This window comes from Trichosurus vulpecula, chromosome 8 (genome assembly GCF_011100635.1).
Source record: "Trichosurus vulpecula isolate mTriVul1 chromosome 8, mTriVul1.pri, whole genome shotgun sequence".
Classification (NCBI taxonomy): domain Eukaryota; kingdom Metazoa; phylum Chordata; class Mammalia; order Diprotodontia; family Phalangeridae; genus Trichosurus; species Trichosurus vulpecula.
Genome location: NC_050580.1, coordinates 129,482,434 through 129,500,382, shown reverse-complemented (window position 1 = coordinate 129,500,382; position 17,949 = coordinate 129,482,434). Strand labels below are relative to the sequence as shown.

Here is a 17,949-nt window from a genome sequence, read left to right as displayed (position 1 = left end):
TTCTCCTTTTCTAAGTTCTTTCACATCCCTGATCTCCTGTGATCTTTACAATCATTCTGTGAAGTAGATTGGCCAGGGATCTTTTCTTAGTTTTATTGATGAGAGAAGGGACGGTTGGAGAAATTAAGTGATCTGTCTGTGACCACACAGCTTGTTAGTGGAAGCATTAGGCCTGGAATCCTTGTTCTTTAATGCTAGTCCAATGCTGTTTTGTGGTTCACTAGAAAAAGTGCTGCCTTTTCAGTTAGAACAGTAGAATCCTGGCTTTGCCACTTGCCACCTATATAATAAACTTGGGAAAATCACTTCACCTGTCTTGGTCTCAGTTTTTTTCTTTTCTGTAGAGTGAGGTGGTTGGATTAAAAGTTTTCTAAATGACATTCCAGCTCTAAATCTAGGGTGCTGCTGTGCCACCCACATCTGATACTCTTACTCACCGGAGCTAGAATTCCCAAAGGCAGCTGCTCTAGATATGCCATTTTTGAAATGGCCTAACTGAGATAGATGCAAGTGAGGGAACATATGGATTTCTTGTTTTATTTCTTGGGATCAAGTTTGATATTGTAAGCAGTAGAAGAGCCCCATATCCCAAACTTCGCAGAAGTTATTCAGCTCCTACGGCGGAGCTCCTGAGAAACATTGGAATGGTTATTCCATAAGGGGGAAGACCCAAAGGAATAGGTTGCTGCACCCTGATGAAATGATCCTTTTTTGAATGCTGCTTATAACTTGATTAAACAGATGTCTATAGGCTGAGAGGAGCCCACATGTAGGAGAGGGGGAAAGTATTGTTGGTATAATGTAGCTGACAACACCAACGAATAAACTTGATCCTATTCAAAGCCTGAGTTTAGGGAAAAAGGTAAAGATGGTTAGCTAGGTGTCACAGTGGATAGAGTACCTGGAGTCAGGATGACTCATCTTCCTGAGTTCAAATCCAGCCTCAGATACTTATGAGTTGTGGGACCCTGGGCAAATCACTTAACCCTGTTTGCCTCAATTTTCTCCTCTGTAAGCTGAGCTGGAGAAGGAGATAGCGAACTAATCTAGTATCTTTGCCAAGAAAACCCCAAATGGGGTCATGAAAAGTCTGACACAACTGAAAAATGACTGAATAACAAAAAAGATGGTCAAAATATGCTGATGTTCTGAGTAGAGCAAAATAAATCCAACACTATAGTAAAACCCCTTCCTATCCTCAAGTGATCAAAATACTGGAATCTCTCTGCCTACCCACACTGGTCCACTTACTGATCATCAGATACAATAATTCATCTCCTATTTCTAGGCCTTTCTGTTGGCTGTCCTCCATGCCTGGATTGCTAGTACAGTATTGTAGAGGAAAAATACCAGTTATAAGGATAGTTGTCTTTCTGAGATGCCGCCTTGGGGTGTTTCACAATGTGCATGCCCACAATTAGTCCACGTCCTTTTCTCTATCCTTAAGCCCACCCCTCCTACACTTCCAGGAGCTGATATAGCCTCCTACTTCACAGAGAAGGTTTAGGCATCAGAAGGGAGCTCTCTTAACTCCACTCCTCAAAACAACATTACAATTTGCTGGCTTATATGTTTGCAACCTTGAAGTCCTTAGACCCCTCCCTTTCCCTCATTTCTTACAGCCAGTCAGTTACCCCAATCGTCAATTCTAACTCTTTACCATCTTTTGAATCTGACCTCTTTTCTCTCATTTCTTAGCAATCTCTTAAATATGGGCCCTCATTACTCCTTGCCTGGAAAATAGAATCATAACGGTGAGTGACAGGAACTGAAAGGCCATCCAGTCCAGCTAGCTCATTTTACAAATGAGGAAACTGAGGTTGATGGAGATATATAAAAAATATTGAAGGCAAGATTTGAACCTAGGACCTGCGACTCCAGGACCAGTAGACTTTTTACTGTACAACCCTCCCTTTCACAGTCTCCTTATAAGTCATCCTGGTTATATTATCCCCTGTCTCATCTAATCTATCTCATATATCATTGCCAGAACAATCTTCTTTATACATAGATCTAGCCATGCTTAAATTTTATCAGTGTCACCCTATTGCCTTCAGAGTAGAGGTGGCACTGTATTAGGAACGGCTAGTTCCTCTTAGAGACAGGGGGATGGGCTAGGTGATTCTATGACATTTTTCATTTTATTCTGTAAAGGTACAAAGAAGCACGTCCACAAAGATGCAACTTGTACAAATTAGAAGTCATGGAATAAATTTTAATGAAGCTGGAGTAGAAAATCATATCATCTCATAGGAAAGGAAGGATAAGTAGGTATGTTACAGGAGTCAGAATGTAATCAACTCCCAATCTAAAAACCCACCTCCCCCAAACTGGAACAATGGAATCTGGCATTCAATCTCCTGCACAATTGGCTTCATATAGCTTGTTCTAATGACTTGTTCAGTGTGCCTGATGCAAGGTATTGGGACTTTATTTTAAAAAAAAGATCTTAGGCTCCTAGAATGAGAAGAAAACTTGATTGAGAGATCAGCTGATTGAGCTCTCTATTCCAGGAAGATCTAAATGATTTTGGACAGATGAGTCTGTTCTCTTCTTGAAGATCTGGGGAAAGAGTGGGGGAAGAGTGGGGTAGAAATACTATCAGCTCTTAAAGTAGTCCATATTGCTGAGTTATTCTGATGGTTTGAATGTTCCTCTCCATGCTCAACTAAATTCTTTCCTATTTTAGTTTAAATCTTTTTCTTCTTGTTTGGTCCCCTGTAGGTATGTCAATACCACCACCACCACCACCACATAATAGTAACAACCCAGTCACATTAATATAGTGTTTCAAGGTTGACAAAACACTTTGCTCATAACAATAATCTGCAGGATTGTCATTGTAGCATATGCATGTATGTGTATGTATATGGTTTTTTTGGGGGGGGGCAGTTTGATCAATGTTTCTCCCAACTTGTTTAATGAAATCATCAAAGGTAAGGACCAAGTAACAGAGTCCTAAGGTGCTGATGAAATCATAGAATGTAAAGGACAGATAACAGAGACAACCAAGTGGTAAGGTCTTAGACAAAGTATGAAGAAATGTTTCTGTTTTGTTGACCGTTTATGAAGAAATTCTTCAATCAAACTTGATAGCTATGAGCTACAGATCAGCAATGCCCCTACAGTCTTTAAAAAGCAGGATATACTTTCTATGGCCAGAGCTTTTAATTTTTTTATATTTTGGACGTCTTTGACAGTTTGGCAAAGCCTTTGAAACCCTTCTTAGAATGCTGTTTGAATGCATAAAATAAAATACATAGGATTACAAAAAAACCCAATTATATTGAAATACAGTCATCGGCAAATTAAAATAAAGATATCAAAATATTTTAAAAGTTCACAGATCCCAGATTAAGATCCCCTGCTCCAAGGAATCAACTGAGCCAGGAGATAGCTCTGAGGAGAGTGAACTTTAGTGATGGAGAATTCAGCAATGATGTCTTGGAATGTACCCAACTCACCCAGTAGGACACAATATGCCCAGCAGAGAGTGAGTCAATGGAGTCTTAGTCCTGGCAGTCAGGGGTTGAGATGTGGGAAAGAGCAGGTCCACAGGGACCGATTGATTGACCTGCTCAGTGAGACGCCGCTTCAAGGGGGAAGCACCATGAGAACACCGTGAAAAGCCAGAGTATATCAGAGCTCTATAGAGTTACCTTGACAGCGTCCCTTTGTAACTATGTGTCTTTCTCCTATTATACTCTCTATATGTCCCCACTCTTCCCACTGATGCTGTGCATGTTTGTGGTAGAGTGCATGCAGGTTTTGTTACTATTGTTCAGACTTTGGCATTTCAATAAATGTCTTTGTTTTCAACTAATTCTGTTATTATTACTGTTAGTAGTAGTGGTGGTGGTGGTGGTGGTAGTGAACTACAGCTTTAGGGATGTGGCCCCACAGCATACCTTGAACCTGGGTAGGTTTCCCCTGAGAGATTCAACCTATTACTCTGAGGTGGGGTAGTCAAAAGGGAATGCCACATTATTAATATATGAAAGAAGAGGACATTAAAATTTTCAAGAGAGATGTGCCTTGCCCAAAGTCTCACAGTTATTATGTATCAGAGCTAGGATTTGAACTCAGGACTCCCAGCTACAGATTTAACTCTTTCTACTTCACCAGGTTGTCCCTCTGTAACAACTGATTAACATATAACATTAAAATCCAACATATACTTGATGACTATAACCAAATTAATGACTTTAAACAGTGATGAGCAGCCTGTTGCACACTTATTCAAGACACATATGACGATTAGGGTCGTCATACCCTTACCTTTTCCTTTTCAATTTTCAAAATTTGCTGAGATTATTGCATTGTCCGGTTTTCATCCAGCACAGTGAAGAATAGGAAGTTAAGATTTTGGGCTTTTAAAAGGTTCTCAATCCTTTTAGCTCTTTTCCCGGCATTTATTTTCCACCCTTACCCTTGACCCTTTTTTAATCTGCATCTCTTTTGTCTTGAAGAAATTTTTCTGGGTTTCTCTATATCCTTTTAAAAGTAACTTAACCCAAACTAAATCCGATGTTAAATTTAAAAAAAAATTATTAGGCAACCATTGTTTTCAAAGCAACATTGGACTCTAGGTGAAATATTAAGTTATCTAAGACAAAGTTACTGCCCTCATGGAGCTTATGTTTATTCATTTATCAACATAATTTTAGAGCTGGAAGGAAACTAAGAAATAATTTAGTTTGACTACCTCATTGCACACATATGAGAAAAAATGCCCAGGGAGATAAAGTGACTTGACCCTGATCATTCAGTGAAGCAGTGACAAAGTCAGGACTAGAAATCAGAACTCCTAGCTCTTAGGTTCATGCCATCACATATACCATGTCACATGTTAGAATACATTCCAGTATCATGATTCATCATTTGGTAGGAGGAGCATCCCAGGGGTAGAAAGAACCAAAGCTAGTGACATTTAAACATATTGTGAAACATATCCTACTTTTTTTTTGTCCTGGCTGTGGTTTTATCAGTGTATTCAGATGCAGATCACCTATAACTGATAATCTCTATAGTCTGAAGCATTAAGAGGTTAAGTGACTTGCCTAGGGTCCTACAGTCAGTATGTAGGAGGAAGGACATGAAGTCATCTCCCTGACTTCAGAGTAGCCCTCTATCCCTTACTGCCTCTCTTTACTGTTACCAAATAAGGAAATAACTGTATATCATCAATTTTTATTATATATACAATATATTTATAAACACACAGACATATATATATATATATATATATATATATATATATATATATGTAATATTGGTCATGAACTGATTTAGAGCCTTTTAATATTTCTTGTCATTTTCAATTCTATTTTATAAAATATACAAAGAAGAAGAAGGCAGTATGGTAAAGAGGGATGCTTACTACTTGTGCAACTTTGGGCAAGTCACTCACTTATCTTCCCTGGGCCTCAGTACCTCCTCTGTACAATGAGAAAGCTGGAGCATATGGCCTCCCAGCTCCCCTGCAGATCTGTGTCTGTGATTCTCTGCTCACTCCTTAGTCCCTTCGTCATGGTGTCCATGGCACTGAGCTAATTGCTACGCCATAGCCCCTTTCATGGACCTAGCTGCGAGCCTGACATATGAATGTCTAGTCTTCTTTTCCCATCCTCCTCTACCACACCACCCACTGGCACCCGAGGCAGCTGTCTTTTCAGATACAAGATACAGACAGCGACAGGAGGCAATCCACTCTGCCATCAGCAGGAATGACTTAGCAGTGAGAGGACTCAGCTTTTGATTGCTCAGTTCTTTTGATCAAAGGGAAGACTTTCCCTACAGATTTTAAACTCCTGTTACAGACACTCTCAATCAGGCATGAAAATTCTCCAGAGGGTCATCAGATGCCACTGGCTCCAGGTAGCTGGCTCTTCCTTCCCCTTTAGACCCTGGTGGGGATACAAAAGCTTTCACAAACCTTTGAGTCCCCATCTTTGCATGGCAGTCACATTGCTTTTGTGTGTGTTTGTAGATTTGGAGAGAGAAGTGGAAGTATTATCCCACTTCTACATCAAATGGGTTTTTGCAAAAGCCATCGCTCCTTCAGAGAGGTTGCACTTAGAGCCAAATACAGAGATATGCTGGTGAGAAGCCAACAGGTAGGGAAAATTTCTCCCAGGGACGTAAAACTGATTCCTTATCTTGATTTTGAAAATTACACTGGATGACTTGAATAATCCAATTCTAGTTCCAACACAAGCTTCACCTAAGTTTGGAGCTGCCCTTCCTTGTCTTTCCACCCTCTCTCCTCACTACTTCAATACTGAAAAATTAAAAGAAAACAGACCACCCGTGAGGCACTCCCAAGGACAGACCCCACCCCCTCAATTACTTGCGATCTTCTATTACTGTCCAATAAACATTTGTCATCAGGTTCGTTACTTCTTGATACTTCCCTCCACCAAAAAACAAAACCAAAATGTTCCAAAACAAATTTCAAAGCCCCACCCCTCCTTTCCATCAGTTATGTGCTCTGCAAAAGCAAATTAGTTGGACTTATCTAGTCAAGATTTAGTTTAAAAAGTGACTATGTTACCTCCCCCCACCCAAGAAATCATATCATAAATTTCAAAGGTAAAATATAGTACTACTCTCCTCCTAGTGCACAGACAACGCAGACTTGCTTACATATTCACACACACACGTTCTCTCTCTCGCCACACACTTACACATAATTCATATATACATACAAATACATATATACACATGCATACATGTACCCACAGATGTGTATGTATATGTGTGTATACATATGTGTGTGTATCTTTAAGCAACACCTGGAGTAGTAGTGGGATACACTGCCAGGGGCACTTGGATTTGGAGCCGGGGGGAGCTGATTTCAAATTCCAGCTCTGTTGCTTGCTCTTGGAAAACAAAGACCACCACCACCAACAACAGTCATCTACTGCTTGCTGCCTGCTTGACGACGGGCAAACAATTAATCTTTTGGGGCCTTGGTTTCCTAATCTGTAAAATCAGGTGGTTGGATTTAGTTCCTAAGCCAAGCTACATGGATCCTTTCTGACTCTAATTCTAAGAAACCTCTGTGTTCCTGAAAAAAAATTTCTGTAAATCTGATTTTTATAAAACAAAAATGCACAAGGGGTAGTGACTATTCAAAGAAAAGCTCTGTCAAAGCCTTTAAAAAGATAAAGTGAAGAATTATTTTGCAGGGTGGATAGTCCCTGTCTATTCGATGGATGCAATGGAAAGAAGGCTGGGCTTGGACTCAGAGGGACGGGTTCATGCCCTAGCTCTGCTTCTTGCTACCTCTGTGACATTGAGCACATCATGGTCTCTGTTGGCCTCAGTTTTCTCATCTGTGCAATGAAGATGTTGAATTATATTACCTCTGAAGTTCCTTCTAATTCTAAATCTATGATCCTATGCTTCTCTATGTTATACTGAGAGAAATCATTATTTCTTATTTCTTATCTCTTATTTCTCAAATTATTGAATTAGGTCTAAGGTTTTTCCCCTTTTCTACTCCCTCATTTAGAATTCAGCCCCTGCAGGTTATTCAGGCAGCCTCTGAAGTGCAGGGCTGATAATGAGTGGGAAAACTCAAATCTGTTCAAAAGGTAAAGAAATTTTAGTTTAGTTGAATTGATGGATTCTGGCCCATTGTGTTTTACTCAGACAGTTATGGGTAAAAGTAGACTCTCTCTTTTGTCTGGATTACCCTAGACAGGATGATATGGGTATTGATAAGTCTCTTTGACCAAGACTGAGTGACTGGTGTCCCCCAGAACCTCACTAGAATAAGCCCACCTTTCATTATAATATTCATTCTCTCATTACTTGTTAACCAATCAGAATTGATTGCCACCCTTAGGAATACCCACTCTTACAAGAGTATATAAGCAATAAGTGGGTTCCCTGAAAGGTCTTTGGCATTCAAGAGTATCACTGACCCCTTTTATTAATTATTGCTAGCAAGATTAATAAAATGATTGATTACCTAGAAACTATGTCTCTTGAACTTTTATATGTCATACTGTGCTTCTAGTTTTGGCTATTACATATAACTTTTCTTAAAGCCAAACATCCTTGAATGCAAACGTGCACTAATGTTCGATCGATCAAGAAGTATTTGATTAAGTGCCTACTGTGTGCCAGGAGCTGTGCTAGGTACTGGGGATACAAACACAAAAGTGAGAATCCTTGTTGGATAGGAGCTTTTATTCCATTGCTGATGAGGTAGGGTAGATGACAAGTTTACAGACAGGCAAATACAAAGTATTAAATGTGACCTGTAGCCCAATGTATCTCCCATCTTTTCTGGCTTCACTTAAACCCAATCTGATCCTGGAGGCATGACCACAAAGGGTCAGCTTATTTCTTTGGCTTGTGCCCCAACCCCAGAATTTTACCCTGGGAAAGTCTCTTGACTAAGGCTTAGGCATAGCTTATGTCCATGTTTCCTCAATGTGGGTATTAGTATCCCTAATATTCATACAGGCAACTCAAAGGCACTATGGGGATATGGGGCAGCCACAGAAATATATACAAGGCACAAAAAACTCACACAAGCCTATAAACAAATAAAGAAACATAAACTACTGAAATATCCCATTACAATCATTAGACTCCCCTGAGAGTTAAATAAATTTTAGAAATACTGTTAAACATGTCAGCTATGCATTATCCTTAACTAGTTAGCTCAGCTGATTAGAGCATTATTTGATCTTCACATCAACAAATTAACTGCTAATTCCAGGGGCATGGATTGTACTCTGGCCAGATATTTTGCAAAATGCACTCTATTGGACACAAGGGAAACCAGGTATGTGGCAGTGGATGGACCCACATGAATTCATTTCCGATATCTGAACAATAGTGCAAAGAGTTTGTTCTCCTGACCAGAAGCAGCATGACGTTTAAAGGGGGATGCTAACAGACTTCTCACAAAGTATGCAGTTGACCAAGAAAAAAGATCCAGTTTGTACAACTTGGGTACAAAACATAGCTTTGTTTGCCAGACTTCTTTCTGTTGGGGAGATAATTAGATATTCAAGTTGAAGAAGTCAGACTCATTCTTTTCTGGCTACACTATAAACAAGTTATGAGATGGTCACTACAAAGGTTATCCCATAGAGATTACAAAGATGTGATATGTCTATCTGTAGTAATCTCTAACTGTTACCATGTAGGATTGTGCATGCTGTCATCTATAGTTCTACCCTACCTGCACATTAGGTTGGTGCCAAAGGTACTCAGAAGCCTTTCTCTCAACACACTTTTCTGAATTTGAAGAGACAAGGTTAAAACTTTGAGGAAACAATCTTGGGCTTTGGGAATAAATCCCACCCAGCCAGTCTCTCCACTTCTGGAGGGCACATTAAGAAATGAAGTGTTCCTGAAGGGCCTTTTGTTAGTAGTTAACAAAGAGTAAGAAGACTGGTCCAGAATTAGAGTTATACCTTCTAGTTGAGCATTTCCATTAAAGCAACCAGAAGTAACACTTGCATATTTTCTGCCTTGATCATTTAATGAATCTTTCAAAAAATACAACTGCTTCACAATGTGAATGAAGCCAGGACATCTGAATTCTAGACTACATTTTGCCATTTTAATATCATAAGATCACAAATTTAGAACTAGAGAGGACCTAAGACAAGAAATATATGGAGGACATGATGAGGTTAAGCACTATGAGTTTGGGGGAAGCAGGTTCTCCCCAGATGAAATACCTTCTGAGACAAAGCAAATAGAACAGTGAGGTATTTTACTTCCCTCCTTATTGGTGTCAACAAGATGGACAAGAATGATTTTACTTTAAAAGAGGCCTCCTCAGTCTTGGAGATTTCCTGCTAATACAGGGAATTCTGATAAGATTAACCACAGAGAAATGTATCTCCCATAGAAATAAATTTGATCTTTAGCAAATCCTGTGTCCTGAAGGCTTACAACTTCCTCATTTTCTTTTTTCTTCTGCCAAGCAATGGTGCTTACTGATTGTATATTCTAAGTTATCCTAAAAAGATATAAAACCCAAATATGTACCCTAATAAGCTGATGCTTCTACCTGTCCACATACTCTTCCTTGGTACATTAATAAATCTCTTTTCCTTTCAGTCTGGCTACTCACTTTCTGACCTCTAGTCTTGTGGACCTCCTGTTGGGTCAGATTCTCCATGACTTATCATGAAACCCAGGGTAGAAAACTCCCATGACAATTCTAACCTCCTTATCTTACAGATGAAGAAACTGAGGTACAGAAACTTTAAGTGACTTATCCAGGGTCACCTGGCTAGTAAGTATCTAACCCAAATCTTCCTGACCCCTAGTCTACCACTTTATCTACTCGACCATGTTGTTTCTCTGAGGCTTATTTTCTTCTGGAAAATGAGAGAGAAAGGCTAGAGAAGACCAAATCTATGGTCCTCCAGCCAAACTATGATTCTATGAGCCCCAGTATGCTTCCTAGCTAATTCTGTAGAAGCACCAAATTTTTCCTGTCTTTTCCACTGGAGCCTAAAGATACAAGTTGTATGGACAAATTCCTCCTGCAAGTATTGGTTTATTTTTCTGTTTTATAGACACACCAGACTGTGATTATTGCATGCCTTTTTGGGCAGAGGAGGTCCACTTAATGCTTGAGAGGAAGGTAGTGATGTTGTGGGACAATATATGAAGTCTTATAAATCTTTGGCAGCCTTGAAAGAAACTGTTAATTCCTGCTTTAAGGGATTATTTAATTTCTGCCTTCAAAAAAATGAAGTGGGTTTTTTTCCTAGTAGGGCAGAGCTGAACAGTTGTCTTCTATGCATGTTGTTATGGAGTCATTTCAGTTGCATCTGACTCTTCGTGGTTCAGTTTTGGAGTTTTCTTGGCAAAGACACAGGAATAGTTTGCCATTTCCTTTTCCAAGTCATTTTACAGATGAGAAACTGAGGCAAACAGGGTGACTTTCCCTGAGCCACAGCTAATAACTGTCTGAGGCCAGATTTGAAGTCCTGAAGATGAGTCTTTCTGGTTCCAAGACCAGTGCTCTATCCACTGTGCCACCTAGCTGCCTATGCAGGGTACTAAGTAAAAGGAAAAAAAAATTGTATTGCACATAGGAAGGATGGTTGATGCTTCTGACTAGGGCAAATTAGAGTACCTTACTGATATGCTCTTTACGGAGAGTCCGAAGTCAATCAGAAAGGATTTCAGGCGGAAAACCAGAAAATAGCATTCTAATTGGCGTTCTGCAGCAATACCTCATCTTTAAGAAGATTCCCTTTAGTTTAAGGATTACCCAAGCTGTGACACTAAGCAGACCTTCAGAAAACTACTGCCTATACTTCTTAAAGTTGTACCAAGTAGTTTTTCCTCTCTAGTTTTGAGCAGTTTACTTAGTGCCAAATAGCTGGTAAGCATCAGAGAGAAAAGCTCCCAATCATTCTATTTCAAATATTAGCTTTCCTATAGGGATTTGGTGAAGTAGACCAAAAGAACTCTGGACTAGATATTAAGATTCTACAATTTTCTAATTCACTCTACCCTTTTCTGATTTCTTCTATTATTTGCTATAAACTTGCTATCACTTGACCTGCTTCCAGTCCAGACCCAGAGATGCAACCCTATAACTGTTTTTGCAGGTGCCACAGTCTCAACCCCTCAGCCACAACAGCTGCTGAAGACCCAGAAAAGAAAGTTCTCAACACCAAAGACCTCGATACTTTCAAATAATTCAAAATCAGAAACAGATACAATTTCATCAATTGAAATAGCATTAAAGAAAATCCTTTGCCCCCTGCATCCTAAGGACCATATGATGTTTCTAATGCTGTGCTGGCAAATATTTAACAATCAGCTCTTTGAAAAAAATGTATGCATGGCATACTTCTATGTTTAACCTGCATTATTAAAATTTTCTCTGTTACTACTCTAAGTTTAGGCTATCAACAAAACAATACATCAAGCCCTGATTTGTAGCATTTGCAAACTTCTGAATTGTAAATGCTCAAATTGAAAATTTAGTAGTTCTATAAATGCCAATCAGAGCTGGCTCCAGCTCTGCAGCCCTGGACAATTCTTGACCTCTAGCTGAAACTTCCGTATGTGTTGTCTACCCCATTGGAATGTGAGATCCTTGATAATAGGTATTGTCTTGCTTTTTTATTTATATCTCCAGTGCTTAGCAGAAAGTTTTGCTCAAGGTAGGTGCTTAAATACTTTTTCATTGATTCATTCCATTACGTATTCAATTAACGCTAGGTCTTTTTTGTATTTTGTTTTGTCATTATTCTTAGGACAATTCACATATGTGTTTTTTTCCTAAACTAGGCTGAAAGTTCCTTTTGAGAGCAAAAAGTATGTCTTATCTATCATTGCCATGGATAGCTATCACACTAATGAAATAAATATTTAAGCACAGACATCATTTAAGAGTGTTAGATGGAGAACTAATTGTGAAATAAAAGTTTTCTCTGAAGACTATGTCGCAGTAGGAAGAGGAAGGCAAAGTTGCTGTATACATATATATATATATATACATATATATATACACACACATACATATATATATATATAGTAGATATATATAGTAGTAGATAGTAGATATTCCCTGCCTTCTCTTACCCCAGAATTGAGTCCAAGTAGTGCATAAAACAGAATATGAAGCTTTTTATGAATAAAGTTAAAAAATAAGGAGGAAAGCAGCAAGTTTAAATTGTAAAGGTGAGATTTTTAAAATATTACTTTTAGGGTAACATCAGCTGACCTCCTATTGTCATTGGCCAATTAACACATTAAAACCTTTGATCGTGTTACTAAGTGATAGGGTTGATATTGCAGTAAGCTCTTTGAGAGTTTTGCCTGTTGTTTCAGTTGTGTCTGACTCATTTGGTGTTTTCTTGACAAAGATACTGGAGTGGTTTGCCATTTCCTTATCCAGCTCATTTTATAGATGAGGAAACTGGGGCAAAGAGGGTTAAGTGACTTGCCCAGGGTCACAGAGCTGGTAAGCATCTGAGGCAGGTCTTTCTAACTTCAGGCCTAGTGCTCAAACCACTGCAAGTCTTTGAGAGTACACATTTCAAACAAAGTTAAGGCATCCCACTTAATAATGCATATAGTTTTTGTTCTGTACATAGATGGCATAGAGAGATGACCTTGAAATTAGGAAGCCCTGGATTCAAGTCTTGCTACTAGCACATGCTGACTGTTTGAACCTGGGCCACTAAGTCTTTAACTTCTTAGTGTACTAGGAAATTCTCTAAGGCTATCAATAGCAAAGTACATCTTGATCTGTATTGGTAGAGGGAATTGTCTCCAGAAGAAATCACACATCTGGACCAGTATATCTATACCTATGTCTATGTCTATGTCTATATCTATACATATCTATATCTATCTTTATCTATTCATATTCACACATATTCACACATACATGTGTACATATGTACATATACACTTGTATGGTTCTTAGTCAATTGAGCACTGGACTTGGACAAGAAAGACTTGTGCTCAAATATTTCCTTAGACACTTAACTAGACATGTGACCCTGAAAAATAACCTATTTGTGTGTCACGTTCTTCCTATGTAAAAGCAAGGGGCTGGATTAGGTGGCTTCCTGGTCCCCTTACAGTTCTAACACTATGAATCTCTGATCCTGCTACATATAAAAACTAAAGATACATACTAGCTCTCCTTTCATATGCTTGCATATGTAATAATTGTTGATTAAATCAATAGTTCATTTAAAAGTGTTTTGTCTTCTGAGAATTTCTAGTGTTGTATTGCCTTCCTTTAGCCTCAGATTTTTCTTTATGCTCATTAGTGGAACCCATACATAGCCTTTGGGTATGGTTAATTCTAAATTAAGAAGTATTAATTATTGGAAGTAGAGCCTACGTGTATATAGACAAAACCCCTTTGGGTGACACTCAACCTTTATGGAGTTGTAACAGCCATTCATTATTGGCATGGTTTTGTGACACTCCTCCCCGCCTCAACCCCTTGTTATTTCTCTAGGCTAGAGAATGGCAGTTTCAATTTGTTCTATTTAGTTAAACTCTCATTTTCCCTCTTTTCAGTTCTTAGTAAGTGCTACATACATCAAAAACATTAATTTCAAGATGAAATTAAATTAAAATGAATATTATTTTAAAAATGTTGTGATTCTCCTTATAAACAATGGAGCCATCCTTAGGTGTTGCAAAATCTGAACCGGCAAGCCCCATTGCAGTCCCTTCTATTGAACTTGACCGGTATTCTGGAATGTAATCTAGCCCCCACTCGATACCTGCCTTTTTCATTTCTGGTTTCTCTCCTTATCAAATTGATGCACAGACTCTTACTGCTCTATCATCAGCGCTAAGCAGATGGACCTCTGGAACAGCAAATTCCATCATCTTGCCTTGCCTTCACGAAAAAGCAGTCCTGGAACTTTTTGAATTGGGTCCATTTTCTTTGTGTGTGTCTCTTCCTAAGACAGAGATGTTTATGGGGCCAAGTGATAAAAAAAGTCAAGGAGAAATACATAAAATCCTAGAATTCTCTGGTATACTACTCTCGAAGCCAAGCCGTTCTCTTGTCTTTCTGGAATTGGTAACAAAACTGCGGACGTTTCCAGGAGTCAAAACACTATTAAATGAACTATTAACTTCATATGCTTATATTCAGATTTATTTACTGAGAAGTAGCTGGAATATACTATTTATGCTTCCTTATGGGATACAGCTTTTGCGGTCTGCTTCGATGCTTAAATGCTTATGCGCACCTGTGATTTCACCTAGGCCAATATACCTTTCACTGATGAATAATAACATTAGCTAATAATAGGATCAGTTAGCACTCTAAGACTTGCAAAATGCTTTACAAAGATCGTCTCATTTTTATGCTCACAGCAACCCCGTGTGAGGGATGATCTTATTATTCCCATTTTACAGATGAAGAAACTGAGAGAGACAGAGGTTAAGTGACTCGCCCAGGGTCACAAAGCTATTAAATATCTGAGGCTAGATTTGAACTCCAAGTCCAGCTCTCTATCCACTGTGCCACCCAGCTGCCTACAATGCAGTGATCACAGTCCAGCCATATTTTATCACCCTATCATTCTTGTTCATAGTTTTTTAAAGATATTTTAAATAGAAGATGCACTGAAGGTCTAGTTCTGGTTATTTTAGCATTTTGGGAGATATAAGTACAATATTTGGACAATCCATCCATTATGTCTCACTTTTTACTACATTGGTGGTTTATCTCATTTCCTAATAATGCATATTTTGATGACAATTATTTGCCATTTTCCATTTAAAAAGTCACCATTGGAATATGCTATAGACTGCTTACACCCATCTATCTATCTACCCATCTATGTATCTACGTATCTATCTATGCATCTATCTATGTATCTATCATCTATCTCCCTTCTATCATCTATCTCTCTCCTATCTATCTATCCACCCATCTATCTATCTACCCATCTATCTACGTATCTATCTATGCATCTATCTATGTATCTATCTATCATCTATCTCTCCTCTATCTATCTATCTATCTATCTATCTATCTATCTACGTATCTATCTATCCATCTATGTATCTATCTATCCATCTATGTATCTATCTATGTATCTATCTATCTATCTATCATCTATCTCTCTCCTATCTATCATCTATCTATGTATCTATGCATCTATCATCTATCTCACTTCTATCTATCATCTATCTCTTATCTATCTATCCATCCATCCATCTATCTATCTATCTACTTCCAATTCCTTTGTGGTCACCTGCAACACTAATTCTTTAATCTATCAATCAACATGCATTTATTAATTGCTTACTGTGTGTCAGACATTGTGCAAATGCTGGAGATACAAAGAAAGACATTGTCCCAACCCTCAGAAAGTTCAGGGGTGGGAGGGGAGGCAGCTAGGTGGCACAGTGAATAAAGTTGTTATTCATCCTTCATTTTTGAAGAGGACCAATGGACTTAGAGTCAGCAAGACCTGATTTTGAATCCTGCTTCAGATACTTGCTGAGTGACTCTGGGCAAGTCACTTAGTTCTCTGTGCCTCAGTTTCCTTATTTGTAAAATGGAGATCATAACAGCACCTACCTCACAGGGGTGCTGTGAGGATCAAATGAGTTAATTTTTGTAAAGCATGTCACAAACTTCAACCCAAGGAATATATACTGTTAGACTAACTCAAATAGTATCCTTTTTGTTATATAAACGTATACTTTTTTTTTGACGCTTCAGAAGTGGAATTTATTACAATTACATGAGCCTTACCCTTCTTCAATTTAGGAAGTTATTCAGAAAAGAAAAGAGATGACTTTTCAAACACTAGTAGAGGTCCTTTCTTATCTGTAGTCCCTAGTTTTCCTTACTGGGAACTATTAGGGGTCAAGGAATGGAATAAAGTGTTATATTCCACTCATTTGATCTTGAAGTCTCTGCCCCCCAGTTTCTTCAGAATGGCAAAGACACGGTCCTGTGGGGTTTTCCATTCATCAAGGAAGACATGGTGGCAAGGAGGAATATTTAATGACATCATTCATTGGCAGAGGGGTAAAGTGTGTGTGAATACCTGGTATGCATGTATGCATGCATGCATGCATATATTTACGTATCTGAATATATTGGAATTGAAAAGATGGCAAGAGAAAGCAGGGCTGGAAAAAGAGGGAAGCGAATGCCCCAATTGTTAGATTCTTAGAAGAAACCTGTAGAGACAGCTGTTGCCTACTAGGGAGTTTTCACACTGGATCTCTTTATCCCCACTGGCTTCAGCAGCCCTGCCACAGATCCAAGCGATTCTTGCGCATCAGGAAGTTAATTTTTCGTGCCATTTGCATGTTGTAGATGCGCCGACAAGTCTCATAGCTCTCTCTCTGTCGTCGGCGACATAGCTTCTCATAGTATCTCCGCCGCTTGATGTCATCGATGAGCCCATCCAGAGTAAGAATTCTGTTCAGGGTCCTGTATGCACCTTCCATATTGCCTTCCTGCACCATCACAGTCCTGGCAATGAACTTCAGGTGATTTGCCATGATCTTGGGACAAAGTTGTCCTTGTAAGGAAAGGAGTTTTCGACTAAAGCAGCTGAAGGGTGGGTGTGTGGGGCAGGGGCGGTGGGGAGACAACTGCCAGCTCTGGCCTGCAGCGGGACCGGAAGCGGAAACTGGAATCTAAATGTATACTTTTAAAGTGGTGCAGTAGATAAGAGCACTGGGCCTGGAGTCACAAAGATCAGAGTTCAAATGTGAACTAAGATGCTTACTAGTTGTGTGACCCTGGGCAAGTCACTTAACCCCTGCCTACATTTTAAAAAACTGAAGAAGGAAATGGAAACTACTTTAGTATCCTTGATAAGAAAATCCCATAGGCAGTTGGTTCATGGAGTCACGAAGAGTCAGATACAGCTGAACGACTGAACAACAAAAGCACTGCTAATTCTTATGACCTACTATGAACTTGTCCAGTATAGGATTGTAAGGAAAGCATCTGAATGTCAAAATCCATTAATTAAATTGGTTCTTCCTGGGAAGTTGCATTAGTTTCTAAATATACAAGAACACTCTAGTTTTCAGACTCCAGACACATACATACACATTTACAGTCATAGAATTCTAAGATCAGGAAGAGATTGGATTTACCACATCTGCAGATTAACTTTATAGATTTTTTTAAGTTTCCTTTGGATGAATTCTCTAGTAACATGAGTCCTAATTTATTTCATTATTCTTTCATTTCAAAATGCTGTCCTCACTTTGGACCTGCTTTCCTGGATGCTTCATTTCTAAAATTGAGCCATTGCTATAAATTGTCAGGGAACAGTACCTGAGAAACCAGGAATCACTGCATATATGATATCAAGGACAGGGTATGACAGAGATCAAAGGGCTTTTGAGTTCAATATCTTCCAGTCTAATAGCTTCTCATTTTTTTCCCAAGCTTTTTTTAAGCAGTTGAATCAAATACCAAAA

General features: G+C 38.8%; 2 protein-coding genes across 2 annotated transcripts in view; both read right to left on the bottom strand.

Moving 5' to 3' along the window:
* SLCO3A1 (solute carrier organic anion transporter family member 3A1) overlaps positions 1 to 17,949 on the bottom strand; it is a 361,985-nt gene that overhangs the window by 43,757 nt on the left and 300,279 nt on the right. The window lies entirely within an intron of this gene.
* On the bottom strand, positions 16,750 to 17,080 carry LOC118828902 (28S ribosomal protein S21, mitochondrial-like). Its single transcript, XM_036735785.1, has one exon. The coding sequence runs from the start codon at positions 17,011 to 17,013 to the stop codon at positions 16,750 to 16,752; it is 264 nt and encodes an 87-aa protein (XP_036591680.1). The 5' UTR covers positions 17,014 to 17,080.

Excerpts from the sequence above, each read along its gene's own strand:
- LOC118828902 (XM_036735785.1), bottom strand. The coding sequence starts at position 17,013 with ATGGCAAATCACCTGAAGTTCATTGCCAGGACTGTGATGGTGCAGGAA.